This window comes from Protopterus annectens, chromosome 15.part0 (assembly GCF_019279795.1).
Source record: "Protopterus annectens isolate FY-2018-M chromosome 15.part0, PAN1.0, whole genome shotgun sequence".
Taxonomy (NCBI): Eukaryota; Metazoa; Chordata; order Ceratodontiformes; family Protopteridae; genus Protopterus; species Protopterus annectens.
In genome coordinates, this window is record NC_056749.1 from 262,784,036 (window position 1) to 262,806,391 (window position 22,356).

At 46.2% G+C, this 22,356-nt stretch overlaps 1 protein-coding gene across 1 annotated transcript in view; it reads right to left on the reverse strand.

The window, feature by feature from the left end:
* OGT (O-linked N-acetylglucosamine (GlcNAc) transferase) overlaps positions 1-22,356 on the reverse strand; it is a 2,411,396-nt gene that overhangs the window by 1,538,918 nt on the left and 850,122 nt on the right. The window contains exon 7 of the mRNA XM_044057256.1: positions 186-385. Coding sequence (XP_043913191.1) covers positions 186-385 — 200 coding nt within the window. The remainder of the gene's footprint in view (positions 1-185; positions 386-22,356) is intronic.

Below are 22,356 nucleotides of genomic sequence, written 5' to 3' on the forward strand. Positions count from 1 at the left end.
TATCCCTGTAAAAAGTTGCGACTACTGTTTGAAACAGGGAGGTTCATCTTTACACACAACACTTCTGACTATGGTAAAAATTGTGTGTGTGTGGTACCAACAGCATGCGCCATACTACAACAAAAAACTATTTTCAACACAAGTTAACATCTATTACAAAGTGAGAAAAAACTCATTAGCTCATCTTACATTGCCTTTCTCCTTTAAAGCATTGGCCAAGTTGCAATAGGCATCAGGAAAATGAGGCTGCAGCTCAATGGCACGTCGGTAGGTGTCAATTGCCAGATCAATCAGACCCTGTTCATAGTACACACAGGCCAAGTTGCCATGCACCACAGCATGATTTGGACTTAAGCTCAGGGCACGGAGGTAAGATGCCACAGCTCTACAAAACAAAGTATCATAAAGAAATCAAACACTGTATCCAATGAAAACATTACAATATACATACACGTGCGCAAATGTGCAATTATATATTCATATAAGTAGAGCATTTCTGAAAAAGACGAATTTCAGGCTTTGCAAAAGACCATACATCTCCATTTAACAGTAAACCTCAGTACACATACAAACCTGAGACATTAACAGTGTACTGAGTCCTAATACAGAAAAGGCAGACCACAAATTGCAAAGCCATATAAAGTGATTTACCAATATAATCATCTGAATTTGTTAACCAGGTACACCCACTGATCACACCTAATTTCAGTCTTGGCCATTGAAATACACTCAAACACTGTACCTCACTGTTTTATAAGTACTGTTTGAAAATTAAGTACAAAAACAAAATGTACACTACGCAAAACAATGTAGTGTAACACTTAGTAGTCCAACTTAAAAATTAATCAGGTCTCCATTTTTCATGGACACCTGTACAAATTCACAATGAAATTATGCTTGCACTACTATCACCTGTAAATAACAGGATGTAAAAATATTTGCACTAAGATGATGCAAGCAAAGAAGTTATGTACTTACCATAACGTTACACGTGAGTTGTTTATCTCGCCTTTATTCATACTGATGGGTTCGGAGCCGATCCTCGGCGCCGACAGCAAAGCTCAAGGTTTGCCAGTAGCTTGAGACCAAGCCCCTTATCCCACAAGGCACTGCTGGAATTGCCTCCGATCTTGTTTGCTGCAAGTATATCTACCCTTTTATTTATATTTCTTTTTCTACAAGGAAACACTTCCTAAAGGGGAAGAAGTATTGAATAACCAGGATGGTACCAGCCTCTAAGTCAACTGTCAGCCAGAAGGGAGGGATGCGAGAATAAGGAGAGATAAACTCACATGGAAAGTTATGGTAAGTACGTAACTTCTTTATGTGAAGTTAAATCTCGCAGTTTATTCTCACTGATGGGTAGCGTCCCTAGCACCCTCAATCTTGGGTGGCTCATGGGAGTACATTTTTCAGTACCATGGAACCAAAGGAAGACCTGTCCCTGAAAGCCTTATCTACTTTTTAATGTGTGATAAAGGTATGAGGCTTACACCAAGTGGCCGCAGCACAAATATTGCCAAGGGGCAATTTAGCTTGAAAGGCAGAAGACGTAGAAACGGCTATAGTAGAATAAGCCTTAGGTTTATCTGTCAATGGCATGCTTGAATTCGCATAAACAAAGGATATACACAATCTGATAACCATTTAGACAGGGTTATTTTAGCCACTAGATTACCTTTTCTGGCCTCCGAAAAGGATACGAAAAGTTGATCTGATTTTCTAATATCCTTAGCTCTGTCGAGATAAAATCTGAGCTGTCTGTGTACATCAAGTTTGTGTAGCATGTATTCCAATTTGTTAGAGTGGTTTGGAAAAAAAGACTGGAAACTCAATGACCGGATTGATATTGGATTCAGAACAGACTTTAGGCAAAACGGAGGAGTTTGTTCCGAGAGATACTCTATCAGCATGGAAAATCATATAAGGAGGCCCGACAGATAATGTTTGAAGTTCTGACACTCTGCGGGCAGAAGTAATGGCTACTAGAAATATAGTCTTCCAGGACAAATATTTGAGCTCACAAAGATGCTGGTTCGAAGGGGGGGGGGGGGGGGGATAATTTGAGAAAGCATAAAATTCAAATTCCACAGAGAATAAGGGATTTTGACAGGAGGTCTCGTGAAAAGCACCTTTAAGAAAAGCCTTAGATAACTTATGGCCCATAACATTCAACCCATCGAATCCAAGGTGGAAATTTGATATGGCAGCTAACTGGACTCAAACTGTGACAGCTGCTGCTCCTTCTTTAAAAATCTGTGTCAAAAATTCTAAAATGGTCGATAGAGGAGCTCAGAAAGGGTTGATTTTCTGTATATTGGCCCAAATTGAGAACCTGTTCCACTTACTGCGGTATAGTTTCCTGGTGGATGGCTTGTGAGAAGATAAAAGGATTTGTCTTGTATCATGAGAGCAAATGAAGCCTGGCAATTAGGGGAAGTGGATTAGCCAAGCAGTCAGTTTTAGGGACTGCAGTGAAGGATGGCAATCCCCTGACGGGTGTGTCAGAAGGTACGGAACTGGATTCAGAATCCATGGATCCTCCAAGCAGATAATGGTGAAGGAAGGGGAACCAAATCTGTCGAGGCCAGTAGGGGGCTATGAGGATAACTGTCCTTACCAGTGACTGCTTTCTGTAAAAGCTTGGGCATCAATGGAATAGGAGGGAACGCATATAGGAGACCCAGAGGCCAATCGTGTACGAGTGCGTCTCTTTGGGAATGTCCTGGAGGTGGTATTACGGCAAAGTAGCTACTGCATTTGGTATTGACGTGACTGGCAAAGACGTCGCAGCAAGGCTGGCCCCATTAGTGGAAAATCAAATCCGCAACTCGTTGGTTGAGAGAACTCGTGAGGCAACAGTATTGCCCTGCTTAGCTTGTCCACTATCACGCTGGATTTCCCCAGGATGTGCATTGCTATCAGAAAACGGTGGGACGACACAGCTCATTGCCATACCCTGAGGGCTTCTCAACAAAGGGGGTAAGACTGGGTTCCACCTTGTTTGTTCAAGTACCAGACCACTGACATGTTGTCAGTCTGAATTGCAATTGTCCCTAGAGAAAGAGTCCTGAAAGTACTGCAACGCCTGAAGTACCGCTCTCAACTCCAGAACATTGATATGCAGATGTGACTCTTGATCCATCCATGTGCCTTGGGCAGTCTTTCCCTGAAAATGCCCTCCCCACCCTATCAGGGAAGCTTCTGTGGTCACAGTGGCTACTGAGGGGGGGGGGGGACAAAGGGTCTTCAGAGTGTAACATGAAGAGATGTCAACAACCACCTAAGGTCTCTTGCAAGACTCTGATGAGAATCATGTGATGCATCGGTAGCTTTTAAGACCACTGAGCGAAAAGAAGCCATGGAAGGATTTGCATATGCATCCTTGTGAGTGGTACAGCCAGGATTGCTGCCGCCATCAAACCTAGCACCTTCAAAACCTCTGATGCTGTAGCTTTGATCTTTGATACCAGTGAGATGACGTGTTGGAGAAGTGAGACTCTTTCGACTGGAAGACGTAGAGCGGTGGTTGAGGTATCTAACTCTGCTCAAATAAAAACGGTACACTGCGATGGCAATAAGGCAGACTTTTCGAAGTTTACTGTTAATGCCTAATTGAAGGCAGAGAGTCACAGTATATTGTGTTGCCTGAGTCAATTGATGCCTGGTGGAAGCAGTGAGGAGCCAATCGTCTAGGTATGGAAACACCTGGAATCCTAGATGCCTCAGGTGAGCCAAGAGCACTGCCATGCATTTGAACACCCTGGGGGCTGTAGTGAGACCAAAGGGCAGGGCTCGAAACTGGTAATGACTGGCTCCCAGCCGGAAATGCAGGTGACCTCTGGAGCGTCTGTTCATCTTTATGCGATAGTACACGTCCTTGAGATCTATGGAGCACAACCAATCACCCTTTCCTAGGAAGGGAAGAATGGACTGAAGTGTGACCATTCGGAACTTCTCTTTCTTTACAAATTGGTTGAGTCTGCTGAGGTCCAAGACAGGTCTCCAAATCCCCTGTTTTCTTTGGTACCAAAAAGAATCTTGAGTAAGTTCCGAAACCAACTTGGTCTGGTGGGACTGGTTGGATGACTCTCTCTAGCAATTTTTGGACATCTACGATTGCTTGTTCCCTGAGACTGGGTGGAAAATCTGGGATTCTGTTTACAGGAGTAGGAGGGGAAGAGAACGGTATGAAATATCCTCTGGAAATAATGTTTTGTACCCATGTATCTGATGTTATGTTTAACCAGACTTCTGGGTACAAAAACAAGCAACCACCGACTGCCTCCAGAGCTGGGCCTCCTTTCAGGAGCGCTGGTAGGGCTGACCAGAGAACTGGCCTCTGTCACCCTGTTGCCACGCCGTCAGCGTCTTCCGTTATAATCCTCTCCTCTGCCTCTAGAGGGGGTTTCCCCACGTGCGTCCTGAAAGGCTCCCTGTGCGCTTCAGAAACCACATTTTCTCACTCCTATCGCCCTTGGGATAGGGCAGTGTAGGGGAAGAAAAATGGACTCCAACGGCAGAAAGGGTCTTGCCTTCCTGCTCACACCTGGTTAAAGTTTCCTTCACTTTAGGCCCAAACAGTGATGAGCCATCAAATGGGGTGTTGATGAAGGTAGACTTAAAGGGCTCCACAAAGGAACAGAGACACCATCCAGGCTCGTCTCCGCACAGCAATGCCTGAACTAGCGGCTCTACTCGAACCATCAGCTGCATAAGATACGAGACGCGTGGACAAGTTCACAACAGAGTTTATGGTAGCGAGCTGTGTATTGACTGTCAGCAACCCCTGCAGCTACCGTACCCTGGAGAGTATTCTCCTAGCTCTTTCAGGAAATCTCTTTACAATCTCGTAAAATGGGTTAAATAGTTCAGCGATCACAAAGAAAAAGTCACTGAACTAAACATGCGTTTCCCATATCTATCCATGATCCTAGAATCTCTGTTAGGAGGATGAATAGATGAGGATGTATCAGACACTTCCATTTTGGTGGCTGCAGCTACAACCATGGCAACAACAGGCACTCCTATGGTCAAAAAGGTTTTGTCCACTGGGGCAAAGATGAACTTATCCGGCTTCCGATGGACAGGTTCCATGGCCTCCGGTGACTCCCATGCCTTATGAGAGATCAGCTCCATTAGCTCGTCGTAAGGCGGAGACGCTCAAGAAGTGGAAGGTTGAGACCCAAAAGCCTTCAGGAGCACTGACTCGTCCTCAGTAGGGGTTTTGGACTGCCAATCGCCCCTCTAAGGATCAATATCTCCGCAAAAGAGATATCCTCAGAGGGGGATCGAGGGGACCCTTCTGACTCATCCAAGTCGATGTCAGATGTCAAAGACTCCTGTGGGGAGTCCAAGTGCCTCCTCTTGCACAGTCTCTTTCTGGGTACCTCCTCAGTGGGGAGATCTGGGGAGGTCTCTGAAAAGCAGGGGACAACCTGTGGGGCTACTTGAGGCTCAGGGTCTCAATGCTTAGGGGGACCGGTAGACGTAGAATTGGACACAGGAGCTTGAGGGGAGAAGGAAGCAAGAACTGATGACAACGATGTCTTAAAAGACAGGACTCTCCTCATGGCATCGAAAGCACCATGGCTCCGACAAGAAGGGGTAGACTGATCCGGAGGGACCATCTGATCCTCCCGCACGGAAACCATGGGCTCCAAGCCCGAGGTAGGAGCAGAGCTCATCCGAGCCGAAGCTCCAAGGAGGAAGAGTCAGCACCGACAAATCGGTCCGACTATCCTCCCCTGACCCAACAGGAGTGTGTTGGCTCCTAGCGTCCTCGGTCGGTGCAGAGGTCGTCAGAGTAGATGGAACCGGTAACACCGGTGCGGGTCTCTGTTCCACAGGTTCGACAACTATCTGTTCGGGCTCCTTCGGCTCCGGGAGTCCAGTACGGCTCGTAGTAGTAGTCAAGTACGGTTCAATGGTCTTCGGCTCTGACAAAATAGTCGGGGCCAGCAACAATTTATCACGCCCTGGTACCCATAGAAGCTTCTGCACTAGCCGATCCATATCAGAGAGGCTGACCGAAGACTTCGAGGAACGCACCGAAGGTGCTGACTGGAGGAGATGAGGGAACCTCAGAGACCGGCTCCAAGACTGGGAGATGGCTCCAAACTAAAGGGGCACTCGGTTCTGAGGACTGTGGAACCGATTACCCTGTACCCTCTGATTTTTTTGCCTTGTTGGTTAGTTTAGAATCTTAAGATTCAGAAGATTTTGAAGTAGTGCTGGCACCTTCCTGGCTACCCAATGCCTCAGAGAAAGTACGCTGCAGCAACCCCCTATTGATGAGTTTTCTTCTAATAAGAGAACCCTAGATGAAAAAGAGTGGCAAATACTGCAAGAGTCTTGGAGGTGTTTAGCCCCCAGACAGTAAAAACATTGGAATGTCTGTCCATGACGGACATTTTCTGTCCACAATCTGGACATTTCTTAAACTCTGATTTGGGGTGAGACTTTTCAGTCTCATCCGACATGTTATAAACAGACACCACAAAATTAACCTGTATAGGTTAAATAGAGGGCTAACTAGGCCCACACTAAAAAAAAAATACTAAGTATAAAATTGTTAAAACTAAATAGGGCTAAGAAAGGGCACAACAGTAAGAAAAACTAAGCCAACACAGGGCACTATCTCTACAATCTAACCTACTTAAAAGTATATTATTTTAACAAGAAACACACACACTAAAGAATTGGCTAAATGTGTAGTGTAGTCGGAGTCTCAGATGGCATTTTATATGCAAAAGCGGGACCAAAAAACTCTTCAGCAAACTCCGACCGACGTCGGAGTGTCCGTCGGTTGAAGGAAGCACAGGCTAAACAAGCTGATACGTCGTGGTCTGGGCCTAAGCAAGGAAGGCAGTAAGAGTGGAAATCCTTATGAGGTATTTGTTTCCCACAAGTTAAACAATTTACTTTGTCTGACATCGGCTGAGGCAAGAAAGAGTCCCCAACGGGGTACTTAGCTTTTTTAGAAGTCTTCGGTAGCTGAAATCTCTGGATCTGACCGACCGGCACTTACGAACAGCTTCTGCTTCGCGCACCGCGCGGCAAGAAAGACTGAGGAAAATGGTGTCGGCTGATGCCTTTATACCCCAGGAGCTATGACGTCGGGTGAAGTGCGACATCAGCCGAGGCCAGACCCAGACTTTGGAATCCGGCCGACCGAAGGGCTGCCTGAGGCAGGACAACCCATATGTTATGACTGCAGATGCATCCTTGAAGGACATCAGTAGAAGCCAGCTTATAGATCATACTCATTACTCAGGGAACAACTTGAGCAGTATAGGACTATTTGATCAGCATGACATAAGACAATAAGGTGAGACAAGTTAAGTTTATTAATGTAAATAAGGTGGTGCGGTGGAAATTTATGGAACCAGTGGGTGGCATCAGTGCAGATGCCCATTTTGATAACTCTACCCTTGTGGCCCACCTTTACTAGCTTCAAATGCTCTTGTGAGGATATGTATGGCTCCTGAAAGCATACCTTTAAAATTCCCATAAAGATTTCATCTGTAGTAGTCCAGAAAGCAGTAGAATAAGACCAGAATTCATGATGCTCATGCGGAATCTGGTGACACTGGTTGACATATTAAGTCTAACAGTTTCCACTGCCTGGCAAAGGCTGCAGCCTGAGGCAGAAATATCTTCAGAGGACTGACCCTGATACCGCTTGTCCTAGATGAGGCCTCCACTGTGTCATAACTACACTTCATACAGTGTCTGGTAACTTGACTGCAAGAATTCAAAAGGCTGGCAATTTTTGCCTTATTGGGAGAGTCGGGTAACTCGCCAAATTGTTTAATGGCATCTGTTAATAGGGCCAAGGAGTATTTGGCCATACGAGTTTGATAATTTATGGCTCTAATAGCTAAGGTGGCAGAGGTATAAACTTTTTCCTTAACCTCTCCATAATCCTGCCTTCTTTACCCAAAGGGAGCGAAGAAGAGGGAAGAAGCTTAGAGGTTTTACCAGCAGCAACATATACAGTAGATGGGTCTGCAGAAGGGGCCTTGAAAAGGAATGTGACATCGTCTGGTACTTTATAAAATCTGTTAGGGAGCTTAAGTGCTGGGGGTTGAGAGTTTTGAGATTTAGATGCAGCCAAAAAGGCATTCAAAAATGCAGGAAGGACAAGGGGAAGAGCAGAAAAGTTAGAGGACTCATTTGCAAGATGTCATAGTAGCTCGAGTCTCCGATACCTGACTGCAGTCCCACGTAAGTCCTTCATTTGGACAATGGTTACTCCAAAGTTGATGTCTTCCCCAGGGGAATCAGTTCCATTAGACTCCTTCCCTGGGGAAGCACAGCCCAGTGGAGAAGCACTCAGAGGTGTAGGTAAGGAACTCATCCCCTGAAGATTCCTCATTCTCATAAGAAATCTGCCAAAGGGAGTGGAGACTGAAGGGCTCTGGGCAGGGGCAGACGTCTGGTGCAAGACCATGAAAGTGTTAGAGAGGAATTGGGTGAAGGCCTGCCAGTCAGGGACCTGATCATATGGCATGGTCTGCTGAGAAGGAAGAGTGTGCGTGCTCTTTTGTTTTATTTTTTTTTGTGCCTCAGACGTAGAGGTGCCCAAGACATGGTGGAAAGGAGGACCAGACATCAGATGACACTTGACAAAGATAACTTGTCTTGAACTACAATTAGGGAAACCCCACCCAGGCCTTTGGAGCCAAGTTGTGGTCCCGTCCCCCCGCCACCCTGGTCAGACTCCTATGGATCCCTTTGAGACGTGCTGGCAGACTCCTTAAAGGCTTCCTCTTGGGTAACCATCAGCGGAAGGTCTGCAGATTCTGTCTCCGGGCCTTCATCTACTTTTGGAGGTACAATAGGAACAAATGGTGCAGTTTTAAGTACAGGCTGAGGCTTCTTGGCCTTTTTGGTCGGCTGCTCCTCCGAAGGTTCTGACGTTCGGTCCATGTCTCCAGCAAGGAGTTTTAAATGTCAATTATCTAAATATAATTTAAGAGCAGCAAGATGGCTCTTAAAGGTCTTCGAAATGAAAACCTTCAGATCTCGCAAGAGGTATGGTCAAGGTCTGGGCCTAGACAGAATAAACAGCTCATGTGAGTCTTTATGTGGAATCTGCCTTCCACACAGACACTTGCCCTTTCTACCAGACATACACCTATAACACAGTAGCAAGAAAGTTAACAAAAATCCCTGTGGGGTACTGAACATGAACAAAGGAAAAGGTCACTTTCCAAAGCAAGGGACGACTGGAGCTGCCAGCCAAACAGGAGGCAGAAAAGCTCTGAGGTTGGTGCATGCTGATGTATGCTTTATACCAGACATCCATTTATGGACGAAATATGCTGAGTGTTGGGGCCGACACATGCACCTTCATTAGCAGCATTTATCTTTGGTAAAACGGACAAACGCATGAATCAACCAGAGGCAGACTCCTTATGTAATGGACTCTGCAGCATATGAATATAAAAGTGTTAAATTTGTAAGAAAGAGGTCTGTGCCTGAAAGGCCATCAACTTGGAATTGTTCTAAAATGAGGCAAGATGTCTTTAGAATACATATGTAGTGAAAAAACGGAGGGTAATATTTTGGGGGAACAGGTGTGAAAGTAGTGTGCTGGCTAAGCTGGTGGACATCAATGAAGAGAATGACAAAAAGCACTTGAAGAAAAGGCTACTGGATCTAACTGGTCTCAATTATCACAAACAGATCAGACTTATGCTCAGCAATTAGAGGATAAATTATCAAATGTTGGAAGAATATACCATTTTCTCTGGTATCATCACTTCCCAAGTATAATAAGCAGATACAGCAGCTGGTATCCAGCCAATACAGAATAGAATTCTTGGAGGTTTTCACAGAGAGAGCGAGCGCCCCAGACAGAAAGAGAGAGAGAGCGAGCGCCCCAGACAGAAAGAGAGAGAGAGCGAGCGCCCCAGACAGAAAGAGAGAGAGCGAGCGACAGAAAGAGAGAGAGCGAGCGACAGAAAGAGAAAGCGAGCGACAGAAAGAGAAAGCGAGCGACAGAAAGAGAAAGCGAGCGAGCGAGAGACAGAGAGAGAGAGAGCGCCCGCCAGAGAGAGAGAGAGCCCCGACAGAGAGAGAGAGAGAGAGCCCAGACAGAAAGAGAGAGAGAGCGAGCGCCCCAGACAGAAAGAGAGAGAGAGCGAGCGCCCCAGACAGAAAGAGAGAGAGAGCGAGCGCCCCAGACAGAAAGAGAGAGAGAGCGAGCGCCCGACAGAGAGAGAGAGAGAGAGAGCCCCCGACAGAGAGAGAGAGAGAGAGAGAGCGCGCGCCAGAAAGAGAGAGAGAGCGCGCCAGAAAGAGAGAGAGAGCGCGCGCCAGACAGAGAGAGAGAGCGCGCGCCAGACAGAGAGAGAGAGCGCGCGCCAGACAGAGAGAGAGAGAGAGCGCGCCAGACAGAGAGAGAGAGAGAGCGCGCGCCAGACAGAGAGAGAGAGAGAGAGCGCGCCAGACAGAGAGAGAGAGAGAGAGAGCGCGCCAGACAGAGAGAGAGAGAGAGAGAGCGCGCCAGACAGAGAGAGAGAGAGAGAGCGAGCGCCCCAGACAGAGAGAGAGAGAGAGAGCCCCCGACAGAGAGAGAGAGAGAGAGCCCCAGACAGAGAGAGAGAGCGAGAGCCCCAGACAGAGAGAGAGAGAGAGAGAGAGCGAGAGCCCCAGACAGAGAGCGAGAGCGAGAGCCCCAGACAGAGAGCGAGAGCGAGAGCCCCAGACAGAGAGCGAGAGCGAGAGCCCCAGACAGAGAGAGAGAGAGAGAGAGAGCCCCAGACAGAGAGAGAGAGAGAGAGAGACAGAGAGAGAGAGAGAGACCCAGACAGAGAGAGAGAGAGAGAGAGAGAGAGAGAGAGAGAGAGAGAGAGAGAGAGAGAGAGAGCCCCAGACACAGAGAGACCGAGAGCGAGAGAGAGAGAGGAGAGACAGAGAGAGAGAGGAGAGAGAGAGAGAGAGAGAGAGAGAGAGAGAGAGAGAGAGAGAGAGAGAGAGAGAGACCCAGAGAGAGAGAGAGAGACAGAGAGAGAGAGAGACAGAGAGAGAGAGAGAGAGAGAGAGACAGAGAGAGAGAGAGAGAGAGAGAGAGAGAGAGAGAGAGAGCCCCAGAGAGAGAGAGAGAGACCCAGAGAGAGAGAGAGAGAGAGGCAGAGAGAGAGAGAGAGAGAGAGAGGAGAGAGAGAGAGAGACAGAGAGAGAGAGAGAGAGGGCAGAGAGAGAGCAGACAGAGAGAGAGAGAGAGAGAGAGAGAGGGCAGACAGAGAGAGAGAGAGAGAGAAAGAGAGAGAGAGAGAGGCAGAGAGAGAGAGAGAGGGCAGAGAGAGAGAGAGGGCAGAGAGAGAGAGAGAGAGGCAGAGAGAGAGAGAGAGAGAGAGAGAGAGAGAGAGAGAGAGGCAGACAGAGAGAGAGAGAGAGAGAGGCAGAGAGAGAGAGAGAGAGAGAGAGAGAGAGAGAGAGAGAGAGAGAGGCAGAGAGAGAGAGAGAGAGAGGCAGGGAGAGAGAGAGAGAGAGAGAGAGAGAGAGAGAGAGAGGCAGAGAGAGAGAGAGAGAGAGACAGGAGAGAGAGAGAGAGAGAGAGAGACAGGCAGAGAGAGAGAGAGAGACAGGCAGAGAGAGAGAGAGAGAGAGAGAGAGAGAGAGACAGGCAGAGGGAGAGAGACAGGCAGAGGGAGAGAGAGAGAGACAGGCAGAGGGAGAGAGAGACAGGCAGAGGGAGAGAGAGAGACAGGCAGAGGGAGAGAGAGAGACAGGCAGAGGGAGACAGACAGGCAGAGGGAGACAGACAGGCGTACATATCTATGACAGCAACCAATAAGGCATTGCTCTCATATGCAGGACACTGCTAAATAAAGTACTAAAATGTACTGGAAAAATAAATCAGACAGAGCAGCAAGAAGGTGTATGCAAGGGTATATGAAAGACGAAGTTATTCTTAAAAATGATAAAGTTTACATAAGTGGACCGATTACTGAAAGTCTGTCTTACGGATAACATGCAGGAATGTATTTCAAAACTGAAACTTCAAATGTGAAAATGTAGGACACCAAGAGGTGGGTTACCGGATAAAAAATGTTAACAGGCAGAAGAGAAGTCTCCTAAATAGAAGGCCATTCTGGGTGTGTATGAGGGGGAAGTACAGCACACTTTGTATTTTATGATATCAATGCAGCAGGTGAAGAAAGACTGCCTGTACAGATGACAGAGGATATCTGACATTGTAGGAACTAAGCAATATGAATGCTTCGGTGACAGGTTAAGGAAGAGTAAAGCAAACAAGTAAAATATACAGTCTCCATTAAAGATTAGGGATAAAGCCCCGACTACAACCCAGGCAACCCAACTTTGATTAGCGTCTCTGGTGACTGACGGAGTGGCAGGGAAACATACGCATGCCTGTCCTGGAAGGGTAGAATGTGGGTGTCTCCAGACAACAATCCCTGGTGAAGGCCAGGAATGTTGCCCAAGGAAGAGAAGACAGCAGGGACAGTGGGGCTTGGATGAGCTGAAGAAAAGGGGCAAAACACCACAGCCCCCCCACACATCGCATCCCCCGAGGCGGTACTGCACCACCACAAAGACTGCAGGAGAATAGGGTAGGACAAAAAGCCCCCTCCCCTTTGAACCCCCTCCCCTAACAGAAGCTCAGATGTGCCTTACTCCATAGTCTAATTGGCCCTAGAAGACAACCAGAAAGTACAGTTGTGTACACTTACCATAAATGTAGATGTTAGAGTGCCTTCACTGTTGCAGTCATGACTGTAGGGCTCTCCCCTGCCGGTAGGCAGTCCTCGGTCGGCCAGAATCCCAAAGTCTGGGTCCGGCGTCGGCTGTTAAAGGTCCCATATCCTTTGCAAATACACCTCAGAAGAATGGTGAAAAAAGGAACCACACAAAAGTAAAAATAAGAGGGGACAGGAGGAAGGGAAACCCAGACTGCAACAGTGAAGACACTCGAACATCTACATTTATGGTAAGTGTACACAACTGTACTATGTTCATCATGTTTCACTGTTGCAGTCATAACTGTAGGGTAGAATCCCAAAGCAAAATGAAAGGGAGTTGGTCATAAAGCAGAAGGCGCGGCTAAAAGGCCCTGCAAGACTGCAGAAGCAAAGCCTGCCCTAGACGTAGAGTAGACAGGTAGATTGTAGTGCTTTGAAAAAGTATGCACAGAACTCCAAGTTGCAGCTTCCAAAATGTCTTTGGTAGGAACTCCCCTAAGGAAGGCAGCAGAAGTGGCAGCAGCTCTGGTGGAATGAGTCCGTATACTCCCTGGGATTTGCTTTCCATGGTGTGAACAAAATCTGATTCCATGAGCAATCCATTTAAAAATGGTCTGTTTTGAAATGGCTTTACTTTGGGAACTTGAAGCATAAGAAAAATAATTGCTCTGATTTTCTGATGTCCTTGGTTCTGTCCAGGTAAAAACGTAGTTGTCTGTGTACATCCAAGGAATGTAAGATCCTTTCCCCTTTATTTTGAGGAGTGGGGAAAAAAGTTGGCAAGTGGATAGTTTGATTTAAAGCCACTTTGGAAACCTTAGGCATGGATGTAGGATTAATCCTTAAAGACACCCTGTCTTGATGAAAAAATAATATAAGGTTCCACAGCCATAAGAGCTAGCAACTCTGAAACTCTCCTGGCAGAGGTCTGGGCTAACAGGATAGCTGTTTTCCAAGATAAAAACATGTCAGAAGAGGCAGCAGGCTCAAAAGGAGATAAGGTGAGCTTTTCCAAAACATAGTTGAGATCGGATCCCAAGCAGGAATGTGAGGAGATCTAGGTCGTCTTAAGTTCTTAGCTCATCTGAGAATCTGTCTCATGAGCTGGTGGGAAAAGATTGGAGGGTCTGTATTATGAGCAGTAATAGCAGAGGCATGCATCTTAATGGAAGAGAAAGAGAGACCCTTATGTAAGAGATCTGTCAGGTAAAGTAAAATCAAAGGAATGTTAGGAAGAAGAGGATCAGAATCCTGAGCCTGCATCCAGGAACAAATTCTTTTCCATTTTCCTGCATAAGATTTTCTAGTGCTAGGACGTCTGGCTTCTAAAATAACATCCAATAACCTGCTTGGGTAGGAGAGAAGGAATCAAAGGCTCTGGATTAACCAGGCCGCCAGGCTGAGAGTGCTGACATGGGAGTGTAGAACCTGACCCTGATGTTGGGACAGAAGGTTCGGAGTCTGTGGCAAGACCCAAGGGGGCTCCAGACAAAGGTTTTTCAGAGTAGGGTACCAAAACTGTCGAGGCCAATTTGGGGCCAACAAGACTATCATCTTGGGCCTGTCCTGTTTGATCTTTAATAATACCCGTGGAAGAGGAAGAGGCGGAAAGGCATATCCCAAGAGGTTTCTCAAACTGAAAGATAGTGCATCCACTTTCCAAGCTTGTTCGTGGAAAGTCCTGGTGAAAACATTCTGTAGTTGATTGAGATGGGATGCAAAGAGGTCTATGTGGGGACATCCCCAGACTGTTATCATCCTGAATATTTCGGTGTCCAGTATCCAGTCGTGTGGATCCGAAAGGTTTCTGCTCAGACAGTCTGCCAGGAAGTTTTGCTTCCCTGGTAGAAACTGAGCTTGAAGGTCCAGATTGCAAGCTACAGCTGTGTTCCATAGATCCATGGCTAGCCTGCAAAGGGGGTAGGAATGACATCCCCCTTGCTTGTTTATGTACCACATAACTGTGGTGTTGTCTGTCTATCAGTAGTTGTCCTGGTTGTAGAAGATTCCTGAAGGCCATTAGAGCTTTCTGAACAGCTAACATTTCCTTTAAATTGATATGCAGGTGCTTTTGATCCTTTGTCCATAGGCCCTGCAGACAGTTGCCCTGAAAATGGGCTCCCCATGCATAATCCGAGGCGTCCGTGGTTAGAATCTGAGTGGCAGGAGGCAGACAGAAGGGTTTCCCCCTTTGTTTAGAGTACATGCCTTGGACCACCAAAGGAATTCCTTTTGAAGACAAGGCAGGACGGAGATCAGTATGTCTAAACTGTGGCAATGCTGAGACCATACACTTTTTAGGTACCACTGTATTTTCCTCATGTGTAGTCTTGCATATGGAACGAGAAGGATGCAGGAGGCTATGTAACCCAAAGCCTGCAGGAATCTCCTTGCAGAAAGCAGAGTTAAAGTTGCCAAGATTTTGAACGTTGAAGCCAGCTGAAACTGGTTTTCATATGTCAGAAATGCCATCTGGGTTGTTGTGTTTAAAGAAGCGCCCAGAAAAATTATCTGTTGTGAAGGCGTCAAATTTGACTTTATGTTTACAGTGAATCCCAGGAACTTGAGGAGATCCTGAACAAACCGTAGATACTGGAGTAAGACCTCCTTGCTGTCTGCCTGAATAAGACAGTCGTCCAGATAAGGGTAAATTTGAATTCCCCTGAGTCTGCAGTAAGCTACTACTGGAGCCAGGCATTTGGTGAAGACCCTGGGCGCAGTACACAATCCAAAGGGCAGCGCAGAGAATTTAAAGTGCCTCGATCCAGCCTTGAACCTGAGGTATTTTCTGTATTCCTGCCTGATGGGAATGTGTAAATATGCCTCCTTTAAATCCAAAGTTACCATCTATGCATTTCTGGACAGCATTGGAAGTAGCTGCTGTAGAGTAAGCATCTTGAATTTTGGAATCTCTAGAAAGGTGTTCAAGACTGACAGATCCAGGATGTGTGTCTATGAATTTTGCTTCCTGGGGACTAGAAAGAGCCTTGAGTAAAAACCTTGTCCCATCTCTGAAAGTGGAACAAGTTCTATGGCTTTCATAGCCAAAAGAGCTTCCACCTGGTTTAAGGCCTCTGTCCATTGATGGTTTGGAAGGTCTGGCCATCTGCTTGGCCTTGGTAGGGTATGAAAATGGAATTTGTAACCTCTTGAAACCACATCCAGAACCCACTTGTCTTGGGTTATTATGAGCCCAATTTCGAAGAAAAAGAGAAAGTTTTCCTCCGAGAGGGGCTTCCGGGCAAGAAGTGCCTGCAGCCCAACAGAGGGAGTCAACTGAGTGTTTCCTATGACTTTGTGACCTGTCCTCTCCTCCCCTAGGGGTGGAAGCAGTCCACTGTCTTGGTCTATAAGAGGCTTGTGTTTGAGGCCTTCCTCGGGAGCGTCTGTATCTACCCCTCTGAGGCCTGTCTGAATTGGGAAAGGACCAATTTTTTGTAGGCCAATTCCTGCTAAATCTGGGTGGCTGTACTTTAAGAAATCTTTAACTTGTTAGCATGGATTTCGCCTTGTCCTCCATCTTTTTAATCACCTCTTCAGCTTTTGGTCCAAACAAAACATTATGTTGAACAGGAGCATCCAATAATTTAGCTTTTACTTGTTCTGGCAAATTTTGTTCCTTTAACCATGCATGCCTTCTAATTACTGTGCCAGAGGCAGCAGCCCTACAAGAAGCCTCAAAGGCATCAAATCCACAGTGTAAACCATGCTTCCCAACTTGTTCAGTGGCATGCATTAAGTCATGTAATTCCTTATCATCTGCACAGGCAGAAATGGAAGTAAGCTTTTGTTTTAAAACAAGACAAGAGAAACTGCTGATATTTCAGCATATGAAACTGACCGTTTAAAGTCCTAATAGATAAAGCAGCAGAAGTGTACACCTTTTTGCCCTATCTTTCTAAAGATCTAGAATCCTTCTCAGTGGGAATGGGGTTTTTAGCAGAAGCAGCCTTAACTCCCTTAGGACCCTGAGAAATTGTTTCAGGGTCAGCAATAGGGTTCTTGTATAAAAACTGATGGGAATCAGGAACCCTGTAATATCTATCAGGCTTAACAGGAGCAGGAGGAAGAGAGTCAGGGGTTAAGTTAGCCTCCGAAAAAGCATCATCCACAATATCCAAAACAGGAGGAATAGCCAGGGGTCTATGTTGGGGAAGAAGTAAATCTCTTAGTCTTTTCTTAGATTCTGAATACTCCTGTCCTTCCCAATGGAAATGTTCCCTCATTTCATGCAAAGTTTCCCCAAAAGAGAAGGGAGAAGCTGAAGGAATGGATTCCTCAGCATCAGAATCCTCATAAGGAGGGAAAGAATATTCCTGGTCAGAAGAAGAAACTGAAGAAAAGTACAGTTTTGTACCTACCATAAATGTAGATGTCCGAACTGGATAGCATCTGCAGTCATAACAACAGGGTTGTCCTGTCAGGCAGCCCTTCAGTCGGCCGGATTCCAAAGTCCGGGTCCGGCTTCGGCTGATGTCGCACTTCACCCGACGTCATCTCTGTTTGTCTTCGGGTATAAAGGCATCAGCCGACGCCATTTTCCTCAGTGTTTCTTGCCCCAGATGCCAGTAGCCCTCTTGGAGGCTAAAATTTGGATAGATGCCAATGTTTCCAAAAAGATAGTGGTAAACACAAAAAATAAGCATGTATGTACATATATACAAACAAATACACCATAAAAGACTCCCCCCCACCAGCTAGCTATTAGGAGGGTAAAGTACCCTAGGAGTACCACAGAGGGGAAGGAGGGAGGGTAATCCTGACTGCAGATGCTATCCAGTTCGGACATCTACATTTATGGTAGGTACAAAACTGTACTATGTCCTTCATGGATGCATCTGCAGTCATAACAACTGGGTAGAATACCATAGCCAACTAGGGGAGGAGGATAAAACTAGATTATGGTGTGTTTAGGATCCCTTGCAGTACAGCAGTGGCAAACCCTGCTCGGGATCTGGAATATAGAGGTAAGTTATAATGCTTGGCAAATGTATGCACGGAGGTCCAAGTAGCCGCCTCAATAATGTCTTTGGTTGCCACTCCTCGTAAGAAGGCTGTGGTAGTGGCTGTTGCCCTTGTAGAATGAGGTCTTATGTTCTGTGGAATTGGTTTTCCATGGAAGGAGTAACAGAATCGTATGCAATTTCCTATCCATTTGGAGATTGTCTGTTTGGAAATAGCTTTTCCTTCCCTTCCTGTTGCATAGGCTACAAAAGTTGGTCAGTCTTTCTGCTATTTTTTGTTCTGTCCAAGTAGTAGCGTAACTGTCTATGTACATCCAAGGTATGCAGTATTCTTTCCCCTCTGTTTTGTGGGTTGGGAAAGAAGGTAGGTAGGTGGATTGCCTGGTTTAAAGACACTCTGGATACCACCTTAGGCATAAATGTAGGATTAGTCCTCATGGACACTATCTTGGTGGAAGATTAGGAAGGGTTGCACTGCCATTAAGGCCTGTAGTTCTGAAACCCTCCTTGCTGAAGTAATTGCCAGTAGGAAAGCAGTTTTCCATGACAGGTGTTGTAGGTCTGCTGTTGCTGCTGGTTCAAAGGGTGATAGTGTCAACTTTTCTAGCACAAAGTTTAAGTCCCAAGCTGGCAAAGGTGGTTTCCTTGGAGGTTTTACATTCTTGATTCCTCTGAGGTTTTACATTCTTGATTCCTCTGAGGAACTACCTGAGCAAAGGGTGCGAAAAAAAAGGTGGATCAAAGCTGTATTCTGCTGAAATAACTGATGCATGTATCTTGATGGAAGAGTAGGACAAGCCTGAATGAAGAAGTTCGGCCAGATACTCTAGAATGTTAGGCATATCTATGTTTGACACATCTTTTCCTCTTTCAGTACTCCAAATGACAAACCTTTTCCATTTTCCAGCATAGTTCCTTTTGTTGAAGGTCTGCGTGCTTCAAGAATAATGTCTTTAACTCTTTGGGAAAGTTCTGGGTTAGCTGTTGCTATGTGATGTTCCATGCAGTCAGTTGCAACGTTTTTAGGTTTGGATGTATGATGCTGTAGTTGTTCTGAGTTAGCATCAAAGGCATCAGGGTATTGGCCACATATTGTTCTGAGACATGCTCCTCAGCAGTGGGTACCAGTGTTGTCTTGGCCAGTTTGGAGCTATCAGGATTATCCTTGGACGTTCTTCCTTGATTTTTAGTAATACTTTGTGTATCAAGGGAAGAGGTGGGAATGCATATGCTGTCAGGCCTTTCCAGCTGAAGGAGAGCGAATCCACTTTCCATGCCAGTGGGTGTAATGTCCTTGTGCAGAATTTTTTGAGCTGGTGATTGAGAGGTGATGCAAATAGGTCTATCTGAGGCATTCCCCATTTCTTTGAGATGGTCTTGAAAATGTCCGGGTGCAGTTTCCATTCGTGGGCATCCGATGTGGTTCTGCTTAGTATATCTGCTAGAATATTTTCTTTTCCCGGTACAAAAATTGCCTGTAACTGGATGTTGTAGCTGAGTGCCAGGTTCCACAGCTCCAAAGTCATTCTGCATAGGGGGTATGAATGAGTGCCTCCCTGCTTGTTGATGTACCACATGACTGTGGTGTTGTCTGTCCTTATCATCAACTGGCCCTCTTTGAGAAATGGTCTGAACCTTTGGATTGCCAGTTTTACTGCCAGCATTTCTTTCAGGTTGATGTGCAGGTGAAGTTGATCCTGTGTCCACAATCCTTGCACGCATTTGTCCAGCATGTGGGCCCCCCATCCTAGGTCTGAAGCGTCTGTTGTAATGGTCTGGCTTGCTTGACATCTGCGAAAGGGTAGGCCTGGGTTTGTCTGGCATGCCTGAGCCCACCATAGGAACTCCTGTTTTAAGCATGGAATTAGTGGGATTTCTGTTTCTAGGCTGTGACTGTGTTGGGACCATAAATTCTTTAGGTACCACTGTAGTTTTCTCATATGTAGTCTGGCAAGTGGGACCAGGATTATGCATGATGCCATGAAGCCCAAGGCCTGCAGTACTTTTCTTGCTGTTAACTTGTTCAGCTTTGTTAGTGCCAAGAAGTAAAGAGGGAGTTCTTTTTGTTTTCTGCAGTTAGGAATGCCATTTGTTTTACTGTGTCCAATTCCGCGCCCAAGAATGTCCTTGTTTGGGATGGTATCAGCCTTGACTTTTGTAGATTGACTGTGTATCCCAGTGCTTGTAGCAAGTAAATGACCCTTTGTAAATCTGTTGTCAGCTTGCTTTTGTTGGCCCTTGTAGCAGGCAGTCGTCCAGGTATGGGTAAATTTGTATTCCCTGGAGTCTGCAATGGGCAATTACTGATGCCAGGCATTTTGTGAATACTCTGGGCAGTAGATAAGCCAAAGGGCAATGCTGAGAATTGATAGTGCTCTGATCCTGCAAGAAATCTGAGGTATCTTCTGCAGATTGGTCGAATGGGGACGTGCAGGTATGCCTCCTTGAGATCTAGAGTTACCAGCCAACACTCCTTGCCCAGCATGGGAAGAAGTTGCTGTAGGGTCAGCATTTTGAATTTTGGGACAATGATGTATGTATTTAAGGCGGACAGGTCGAGAATTGGTCTCCAACTTTTTCCTTTCTTGGAACTAGGAATAGTCTTGAGTAGAACCCTTTCCTTGCTCTGCAGTTGGCACTTTTTCCACAGCTCTCATGTTTGCTAACTGCATTATCTGTTGTAGAGCCTCTGTTTTTGATTTGGAGGTAGATTTGGCATTCCTCTTTTGATTGGTAAAGTGTGGAAGTGGAACCGGTATCCTTGATCTATGGTTTGTAAAATCCACTTGTCTTTTGTTATATTGTGCCAGTTTTTTGAAAATAAGGTTAACTTTCCGCCTAGAGGAGCTGCTATTTGTTCCCTGGTAGGCGGATTTAGGATTAAGTCACTGTGGTTGTGTTGATGTAGTGGCAGTGGTTGTGTCTGTGCCTCTGTTGTTACCTTGCCACTGTCGGTCCTCTGTAGGCACCTCCTCTGGATTGGTTTCTGCCTCTGGAACGTCTGTTTCTGCCCCTTTGAGATCTTGTGGAGTCAGGAAAGGACCAATTTTTGGCAGGCCAGTTCCTGCTAAACCTTGGGGGTTGAACCTGCAAGAAATCTTTAACCGTTTGAACGGATTTTGCCTTTTCTTCCACTTTCTTCATAACCTGCTGGGCAGGTGTACCAAACAAACTTGTCTTATCCATAGGAGCATCTAGTAACTTTGCTTTAACATGATCCGGTAAAGCTTGCTCCTTTAGCCATGCACGCCTTCTTATCACTGTGCCAGTCATGACTGATCTAAATGAAGCCTCCAGTGCATCATAGCCACATTTTAAGGAATGGTTACTAACCTGTTGTATGTTATTTACCATTTCTAATACATATTTCTTATCAAGAGATTCATCAGTGGTTAGCTTTTTAGTTAACTGATCAAGCATAAACTCTTGGTATTGTATCATGTGAAACTGACAGTTTAAAGCTCTAGCTGAGAGAGTAGCTGAGGTGTAGACCTTTTTGCCCCATCTGTTTAATGACCTTGCTTCCCTTTCAGAAGGAATAGGGTTTTTAGCTATGGTCGCGGCTACTGCCTTGGGACCCTGGGATATAGTTACGGGGTCTGCAAGAGGGGCCTTGTAATGGTGGTGATGAGTGTCTGGCACCCTGTAAAATCTGTCTGGTTTGGCAGGGGCTGGAGGTAAAGAATCTGGAGCGGAGCATACATCATTGAAAGCATCATCCACCACAGAGAGAACAGGAGGTATAGCTAAGGGCCTGTGTTGTGGAAGGTGCAGAAAAGTCCTAAGTCTTTTTCTGGAGTCTGAAAAATCCTGTTGCTGCCATTGGAACTGTTCTCGCATGGCATGTAAGGTTTCCCCAAAGGAAAATTTTTCTGGTGGGGAAGCAGCTGGAATGGATTCTTCAGCATCAGAGTCTTCAAAATTAGAGAAAGGAGCCTCTGGCTGGTCAGTTATGTCTGATTCATCGGCTGAATCATCAGATGACACTGGCTCAGGGGGCTCTGCCCTAGGTCTCTTCTCTGGGGGCTGAGAGGCCCTGTCTGGGTGAGACTGAGATCCTCTAATTAATGAAATTAAATCTTCTGCCAGAGTAAGCATTTGAGAACTAGAGGAGGGCCTGGTTGAAGGGGGTTTTACAGGCACTGTTTTCGTAGTCTTGGCTGCTTTAGCCCTGGCGAAGGCCTTAATGGACATGGCTGCTGGAGGCCTAGCAGCACCACGTGCTGGGGTAGAGACATCCAAGGGAATGGTGTCTGATAAGTCAGTGGCAACCACCGTAGTGGGTATAATTTCTGAGGCCGATTCAAGAATGGTAGCAGGGGCCTCAGTTGTAGAGATAGATTCAGCTGTACTTTGATCAGTTTTCTCGGTTTCGGCCGAAACAGAGACACTCGTGGTTTGCTTAACCATGGTTTCAGCCGAAACCGCGGACCCATGAGTGTCGGTCTTTATCTTTGCGTTTTTTGGCAGATTGGGTAGTCGGAGGATCCGACGGCATAATGTACGCAAAATCAGAACCGAAAAACTGTTCAGCAAACTCCGACCGACGCTAAGCGTCGCGGTTGAAAGAAGCACAGGCCGAACAGGCTGCTACGTCGTGGGCTGGGCCTAAACAAGGCAGACAATAAGAGTGGAAATCTTTATGAGGTATTTGTTTCCCACAGGTTAAACAATTA